The 9311-nt window shown below is 45.2% G+C and overlaps 1 protein-coding gene across 1 annotated transcript; it reads left to right on the top strand.

The window, feature by feature from the left end:
* Positions 1–1212: 1212 nt before the first annotated feature.
* Positions 1213–3395, top strand: LOC136505515 (uncharacterized). The gene is made up of 6 exons (XM_066500679.1): positions 1213–1525; positions 1660–1815; positions 2033–2126; positions 2231–2313; positions 2444–2597; positions 2811–3395. Exons 1-6 carry the CDS (start codon positions 1415–1417, stop codon positions 3041–3043), a joined length of 831 nt encoding a protein of 276 aa, XP_066356776.1. The 5' UTR covers positions 1213–1414; the 3' UTR covers positions 3044–3395.
* Positions 3396–9311: the final 5916 nt, after the last annotated feature.

A 9311-nucleotide genomic window follows, 5' to 3' on the forward strand; every position in this document is an offset into this window, starting at 1 on the left:
TCTCGTCTCCCCATCGACACCACCATCACAGATGGACAACCGTCGTATGCTGCCGGCAGCGAAGAATAAACATCACCACAAGGCAAATCGCCACAGACAACACCCGATCTAATGAACTAAGCCCTCGAAATACATTCTACTAAACAAAGCCAACTCAAATACCAGATCCAGGCACCACGAAATCCCAAACAAAAATACCTCAACTCAAAGGGAGAGGGAGCCGCGAATGAAGCTACCTGCCGACCTCTGGCAGCGCCGCCGCGACGAAGCCTCCGAACCGGCGATGGAGAAGATCCGCAGCAGGATGGGGAGGACCAAGGACAGAGGAAGAAGAATCGCCCCCTCCGCCCGGACAAGCACCGAGTCCCTTTCTGTCTGGGCACGCGGATCGAGAATACAAACAGTGTTGGGTTCGATGTTTTGTCCATAACCGGTAGCGGGCGCGCTCAACATTCCTGAACCCGCGCTCAACAATACTAGACCCGATAAAAGAAGATGCGGACCCGACAAGCACCACACCTGGCGCACGGATCACAAAGCACATCCAACGGACCACGCATCACCTGAAGAGAGCAGCCAGATATCAGGCGACAGAGACATAGGAAAAGTGATAAAGTATTCGTATAGTTGAATATAAAATAATACTAAATCGGTTCAAAATTATAGTTCGTTTGACTTTTTTTATCCTGAGTTTAACCACTCGTCTTATTCAAAAATTTATGCTAAATATCACTTCTTTTGTTGTGGCTTGCTTTATTAACAAAAGTTCTTCAAAAATGACTTAAGTTTGACTATGTTTACATAATTTTTTTTGAACAAGACGAGCGGTCAAACTTGGGGTAAAAAAAAGTCAAACGAATTATAATTTGGAATGGATGTAGTAGCATCGTATTTGATCATCAGTTATTGTGAGGAGTGGTGGTAGTAGGTATGGATCCGAATGTTAAAATATTTGAAAGATCCGATATCCTCCTGGTACGTTTTAACATCTAGGCCGCGGATGTTTCTTTTTGATGGGGAAAAAAACAGCAGCAGAGACCGAGAGCAATGGCGCGAAAATGCTTCTGGGCCTCACCAGGTCTCAAATAGCTGGTGGGCCCAGTATGTGCACACAGGCCCACTCTATGCTCGATTGCTATGGGCCTGCTCACGAGGCTCCCTTTTCCCGTGTGTGTGTGAGTCCTGAGAGAGTGGGGAAGGAATACGTGTAGCGCCATCAAGCCATGAGAATCTCCGAGGCGGGCACGAGCACGGACGCCACCATTACCTCCCAATCCAACCAACTGCAACCATCTTTTCAATCCAATCTTGTTGCATTGAATAATTTGCATCGAAGATATATGTGAATCCGTGAGAGGGAGGAGGAAGAAGAGGGGCTGAGGCCGAATCCGATCCGTCGGTGAGAAGGGGAGCGATGGCGAGGCTGGCGGTGGCCGCGAGGGCGTTCTCCGCCTCGGCTTCCGGCGCGGGCGCCGGCGGCGTGTCCATGGTGCAGGGGGCGTCTCGGGGCATCGGCCTCGAGTTCGTGAGTCCGCCCCGCCTGCTCCTACCCCCATCCCTCTCTCTCTCTCTCTCCCGCATCGCCCCCTCCGTTTCCTACTTTCCTCCATACTGGATTGCGTTCTGATGCGCGTTCCGCGCTCTGGGGATCCGGTACAGGTGCGGCAGCTGCTGCGGAGAAGCGGTGAAGGCCGCGTCGTCGCCACGTGCCGCGCGCCGGGTTCCGCGGCCGAGCTCCAGAAGCTCAAGGAGGAGCACGCGCCCGGACGCCTCACCCTGCTGCCGCTCGACGTCACCGACGAGAGCACCATAGAGGTACGCCGTACGCGCATAGCCTTTCAGTTTTGGTCAGCAATGCTGCAGCCATGGTTTTTTTTTATTAGAGAGTAGTCAGAGGAAATGCTCATGAAACATTCCTACTATTTGTCATCGTGACTGAAGACCTGATGCATTTTGCCCACATTGCTAACTGATTCCACTTATTTGCACTAGCTTAGTATGAAAATGAGAAAATCTGATTCTTCCATTGCAGGCAGCCGCGGCCTCAATTACAGAGACCCATGGTTCTCTGGACCTGCTGATCAACTCCACCGGCATCCTTTCGATCCCAAACGTGATACACCCAGGTGGATTCTCTGCCTCTTATCTTATCACGTTTGAGCACAGCATCCAAAATTCAGCAAGCATCAGTTCCCTAGCACCTTATCTGAAACCAACTTCCCTGTCACAGAGACTACACTAAGCAAGGTTCAGAAGTCATCCCTGATGCTGGCATATGAGGTGAATGCAGTCGGCCCTATCTTAGTGATCAAGGTGAAATTCAGTAGGCTGCTTCGATTTTCTGTTTCTTGTTCTGGTTGTATCAACACTCCGCTCTGCTTCCCGGTCGTTCACTGCGACTTCACTGATACTAAATGGAGTCTCAATTCATCCTTTTGGTCAGCACATGTGGCCATTGCTGAAGGTTGGAGGCCGCTCCGAGACTGGGAGAGGATTCGCATTGGTTGCAAATATGAGCGCCAGAGTCAGTTCCATAGGAGACAATGCCCTGGGAGGCTGGCATGCATACAGAGCTTCTAAAACAGCACTGAATCAGTGTAAGTGGACACCAAGATGTACTGTTCCATTAACCTGTCCTGAGTTTTTAACAATCCTGCTATGCGCACTAATCTTGTAATCACAGTAATCTACGCTCATCCGAAGTGCTGTGCATTATTCTATCTTGAATAACCTGGCGCTTGTGTGCTATCGAAATTTTATTTGTCACAATTTGCTTACTGAAGTTTGTTGCTCAATCCTCATTCATGCAGTGACCAAGACAGTGTCAGTGGAGTTTGGCAGGAAGGACAACATTGCCTGCATCCTGCTACATCCCGGAACCGTGGACACTGACCTCTCACGGCCATTTCAGAGAAATGTCCCCAAGGGTAAGCTCTTCACGAGAGAGTTCTCTGTACAGAAACTTCTCTCCATCATTGACGACGTCAAGAAAAGCGACAACGGCAAGTTCTTCGCATGGGATGGCCAAGAAATCCCTTGGTGAACGGGCATCACCACTCGTTTAAGTCTATACAGCACAGCAGACACAGCAGACAACAACGTCCTTGATTTTAATTCAGCGGTGCCTTTTTTTTCAACGTGCATTATTTTTACGGGTCCTTTTCATGTTATGACCGACCTAAAGCTCAAGCTGTAGAAAGGGTCTCGTGCAAATGCAAGGACACGAAGGTCAATTCCATTTTTCAACTCCTTTTCAGCTGTTTAGGAATGATGGGAATTGCCTGTTGATGAGTTATTGTAGTCCTTCAATTCTGAGAGGTGTTCTCGTTCTTGATCTATCAATCTGCTCCTGATGCATCACGCTAAATTTCTTGGAATCCACGACCCAGACAACCTGTACAACAGGCTATCTGTGAGTCATTTAATGTTTTGTATGTAGACAACATCAATCATAAATACCATTTTGTACACCATCGTTTTACTATTTGATAGAAAACAGATCAAGCATACCTAAGAAGTATACATAAATATCACGGATCAAGCATACATATAAGAAGGCAAACATGATTACATTATTTTTTAAATGATATCTTACAGGGCAGCCAAAAACAACCTACAATAAAGAAAAGTTGTTCTCTAAGAAATATCACAGGGTTCATTCATCAGTGAACTAAATTGAGCCAGAACTGAATCCTAACAAATCAGGCAAGAATCCTTGATCATTTTCTCCTTGAGTTTTTACACAAGATATGGTAAAATAAAAGTAACATGCATTAAACATTATTTTCTGAAATTAACTATAGATGGATGACATGTGAATTTGATGACATGGGGTTAGCTGATGGAGTAGCTAATTCCCTACTGCATGTTTGGATGGAAAAGTTTGGTAGGATTAATAACCCACTCTCACTTGTGTTATTGGGCCATATAAAATCGAGTCGACCATGAACTCATTTGGGACGGGCCGATTCTAGTACCCATAGAGTTGTTGTATAATCCCTATGATAAGTGAGGAGAGGTTTGGGTGATGAAATCCCCATTCAGGTGCAATGATTACAGATCGGACGACTAATCACGATTAATCGTGATTAGTCGTCCTTATCGTAAAAAGGTGCTCGATAAGGGTTCTCGATTAGTTTGGACCGATTAGAAACCTTATCGTCCGATAAGTTGCGACTAATCACGATTAGTCGTCCGATCAGACACACATGACGACTAGTTGGGCCAGTATATTCAGCTAAAGAATTCGGCCCAGCTAAAGAATTCGGCCCACCTAATAGCTGGCCCATTAGGGTAAGATAAGAGTGAGTGTCTGAGTGACGACTAACGAGTGAAGGAGCTGGCTGCAGCCGCCGCACACGGCACATTTCTCTCTCGCTCTGGCTCTGCTCTCTCTCGCAGCTCCATCTGCAGCGGCGCAGCTCCGTCCGCGGCCTGCAGCTCCCTCTCCGGTGTAGCTCCGTCCGCGGCCTGCAGCTCCCTCGCCGGCGCTGCTCCGTCCGCGGCCTGCAGCTCCGTCCGCCGGCGCAGCTCGTCCGCGGCCTGCAGCTCTGTCCGCAGCGGCGCAGCTCCGTCCGTCGGCGCAGCTCGTCCGCTGGCGCAGCTCCGTCGGTCAAGCGCCAGGGTGCGGACGATCTACGAGAGCAAGCTCCTGGAGCACGACCCCGAGCGCCACCTCGCTTGTCTCCTCCCCTGTCTCGCGCGGACGGCGTTCACGAACAAGGACTGCGGCAAGGGCGAGCGCGAGGCACAGTGGGCGGTAGAGCAGAGGGCACTCCATGGCCTGAACCAGCTCGCCACCTCCTCCTCCTCCGACCTTCTAGTCTGCAGCTCCATCCGCGCCTCTCGCCGGCGTCAGCAGCATCAAGATGAGCCACCACTCTGCCTCCTCTGCCATGTTTACATATATTTACATCATAATATATATAGTATATACATGGTCGATCAGGCCATCTAGGCACAAGGACGACTAAATGTCCGACTAGCCGATTAGACCGATTAGGACCGACTAATCGTCCCTTATCGACGACTAATCGTCCCTTATCGACTTATCGGTGGTCATACGACTAGCCTCGATAATACGATCTGAAAACATTGTTCAGGTGTCGATGAAGTACGTACACCCAGGTGCATATATTAGCGCACGTGGATAGATGTGAATGTATAATTATATGAAATGGGAAAAGTTCGGTATCTTGACCATGAGTCGCACCAAAGGGAGTGCGATGAAAAATTGGTCAAGGTAATTATGGATAAGGTGATACAAACCCGCGCAAGGTTAAATCATGAATTCATGTCATGTCTCTTGGAATAGGCTACGGGAACCTATGGGGGGCTCTTCCTCAAGATACAAGTGATAGTAGTGTTTTTTTTGCGGGTAGTGTTTTTTAAAATTGAACTTGACCTTTTTCTACAAATGCTATTTCAAACAGCAAGACGATATATTATTGATCATTTGATATGACTAGATTGCATTGCTTTGATATATATGCTTGTTGAGTACGGTGTAGTTACTCTTGTGTATTAACTCTCCCTCTTCAGAGGATCCCCAAGAATGTGCACAAGGATCTCTAGATGATGGTTATGCCTATATGCAGATTGGGATGATGACTATGAGGAAGCTAGTTGAGTTGTTGCCACCTCCTATAGTGGATGGGATGAATGAATAATCCCCTTAGATTAGTTATGTATGTCAGGGGCGACGTGCCTTTATCGCTCACCTAGTAATCTAGTTTGGACTTCTATATGAAGGGCTTGTAATAATGCGCAAACATGTGACGCTTATTTAAAGACTTAAGTTCGTAGAATGGTATTATACTAATTATTGGCATCCTCTAGCTATTCTCTGTTGCGAACTTTGTTATGGTTTATTATTTGACAATCTTGTATTTGTTGTGTAATAAATCATAGACCACGGTTATTATGTAGAGTGTTAATGGCTCGTGTCGTCACAAGGTTGAAATGGAGAAAGGTCCACAAGAAAAAGTTCACAGATCAACAACAGTACAATTTCTATGAGCTAATGGATATGATCAAAACAGAAGCTGATCATATGTTTTAGACAATAGTATATTCAGTTAACAAGTCATTTAGTTACCAAGTCATCTAGTCAGAACATTCTAATTGCAGCCTTGGTGAGTTATTAAACCATACTTTGACAAAGACACAATGACTTAGAAGAACATATTGCCATACCCAAGTTCGTCAACCAGAGAATGCCTATCAGATCTAGTGCTTGTACAGAAGCTATAGTTTAGAGTATAGAAGGGCAGAGACATAAGAGCTAGTCACAGAAATAGTCTTGCACTTGAGCATACAAATATATAGCTTATTGATGAATCCAGAATTATTTCTTCTCAAATCAGAAGTAAAATAGATAAAGGATGCAGTTCTGATGCAGCTAGGATCAGGAACAGTTAGTTATATTCACTGATCACAATAATGAAGTTCTGGGGCAAGGTTCAACTTTTTAGGAACACATATTATTTATACTGAAGATGCAGTGCAGATTATAAAGAAAAATATAGAGTTGCAATCATGTTCTGAGAATGGACATACAGGTTAGAATGTTAGAGGTGATACTGCGCCCACCAATTGGGTAGATAAGCTAAAGTATCCATACATCATAATGACAGATAAGATAAGTAGCTCCATATACAGGTGGCGTCCAGTAGTCTGGGTGGAGGGTAGGCTGGTGGAGGGGCAGTCAGGCAGTGAGGGGGCGAGGGAGTCATACTTGTGTTTGTAAGTCGACCTGCTAGGTTGATATTACCGAGTGCCATATCTACCAAAAGGCAAAGGCTGGAATACACACGTTTTCTCCTGGTAGCAAGTGGGAGTTTGCCTGTACTCTCTTCGTTTTTATTTACATGTCGCATTAGGGTCTTATTTGATACCTCTCCAATTTATAATAATCAAATCATGTAGTCAAATTTTGATCCAAACAGGATGAATTGTTATAATCAAAACTCTTGATTACTAAAATCCCATATATAATACAGGTGAGACCAAGTTATAGGTGATTATGGATACTGAAAGTCTAACTTGCCTCCAACTGATTGTCTAATTTGCCAAACTACAAAAGATATGATAGGAATTTCTCACTTTAACCAACCATAACCAATCACCATAATCCATTAACTCAAACACTCTGATTATTATAATCTATAATCATGATTATAATAATCCTATGCATATTTTAAATTATAATAATCGAATTATGATCCAAACAGCTCCTATGTTTATCCTAAGTCAAACATTTATATCTTTGACCATCGATTTTTTTAAGAAAATATAGAGATTATAATAACATAAAATTTATGTTTTTAGATTTACTACGGAAAAATACTTTCATAGTATACACGGTTGTAAAAACCCACAAAGATTTTTCGAAATGAATTATCAAAGAAAGTAATATTTGACTTAGGACAAACCTAACATTACATGTAAAAAAACTACGGCTGCTCAATCTCTACTATAATGGACCGATCAAAATTATACTATGTCCCCCAAGAAAACATCCCCCGCTGAGAGCCTCCAACCATTGTGCACCTAGAAAAATGTATAAAAGAATTCGTTTCTATTAAAATCAAGAGCTAATAAAACACCTAAACCAAATCCGATAGATACGATTCGATGTGTGATGCTAGGCTTCTCACCCCTCACGCAGCCGCACCCTGCGCGCCCCCTGCACGCCCTCCACACAGCCAGGGATTGAATCCCACGTGATTTCTCCTGTAAAAAGAAAAAAATGTCCACAAGCCGTTCCTCCGTGCCACAAAACCCTAGCCTGCTTCGGGGGCGCAAGGCCAAGGCATCCCCGTCCTCCCCCAACCGCTCCTCCTCTTCTATGGCTCCGGCGGCCTCCCCCGCTCCGGCTGGGCGCCGTGGCCGCAAGTCGTGCCGTCATGAGGCCCCCGCCAACGCGGACATCGCGCGTTCGCAGTCACTGTCTCGGGTCCGCGACGGTTTTGGTCAGGGCTGTGGTCGGCGGGCGCGGGATCTGAGCCTCCATTGATGGACTTCTTTTGAGCCACACGCGCTACCTCCATCGTGCTTCAACTCGGGTGGCCGCCAGCCTCTCTCACGCCGCCCACCCTTCCACCGCCCGAGCCTCCCTCGATGCGGCAGTCGGCAGGCTCAGGAGGCAGCACCGCGGATCTGGTGAAGGATCTACTTGGCGGCTGCAGGAGCAGTTCCACCTGAGCAGATCGGTGAAGGATCCGATGAAGGATATACTCCGTGCGATTATGCTATGCAGTTTGTAGGGATGCAATCTAAATTTCTAGGAACTTTTTTCCGGTTTCTCCTTTTGATGTGGCACTATGGTGGCGGTTCTACAATTTCGTTGTGCAGGGATGCAGTCTGAATTGCACTGAATAGTTATCTTGATAATTATAACTTTGCTTGTCTTTTTGCAGTAGTAATATTTCTGCTTGTCTACAATTTCGCTGCGGCACCTGCAGGAGTTCAGGCTCACCGCTGTCGACGGCTTCGAACTCGGCCAGCCGATCAACTTCACTGACCTCTTCAAGGAGGACGACATCATCGATGTCTCCGGCAACTCCATCGGCAAGGGGTTCCAACTTCCAAGGTACACCAATTCTCGCACCTCCATCATCACTGTACTTGGCTACTTGCAATGCTAGCAACAAAAATTATCCCACATTAATCTGCAAGCCTCCGGTTGTATTGTATGTATCATTCCGTTTCTTGGAGAGCGATGTTAGCAGCATTTGCAATTCTTGACTGAAAATTTTATGCCTGGCTGTTCTGTACATCTTTTGTAGGTGGAGAATGGAGAAAAATAAGAATAAATGCTATATGTAAAGGGACCTCAGATGGAATTCCAAATATTTTACATTCGGTCATTTAATTCTGGTGTGTTGATTGCTTACATTTGTGTTGAAAAAACACTTGGATATCCCTTTTATTCCGTCATTCCGCGTCATTGAATACTATATTTTGATGGCTAGAAATATTAATTTTGTACACTAGAGTAATAATGTTAAGAAGACCGGTTCCATTCTTGTGAGTCAATGGATTAGCTTCTATGCTTTGGAATGGTATTTTGTATTTACTAAATTTATTTTAAAGGTAACCTGTTTATTATAAATGGTTGGAATTTGCTTAATAAAATAAAATAGGTATAAATTCATAAATATAGTTGAAAAGAAACTTGAAACAACATGCACCAGATATGCTCCCTCAGTTCTAAGTGCTTGTTACTGTGACCATATACCAAAGGAAATCAAAATTTTCTTTGTTAATAACTCAATCTGGGTATTCCCACACAATATTAGCTTTTCTCC

This window comes from Miscanthus floridulus, chromosome 14 (assembly GCF_019320115.1).
Source record: "Miscanthus floridulus cultivar M001 chromosome 14, ASM1932011v1, whole genome shotgun sequence".
Lineage (NCBI taxonomy): Eukaryota > Viridiplantae > Streptophyta > Magnoliopsida > Poales > Poaceae > Miscanthus > Miscanthus floridulus.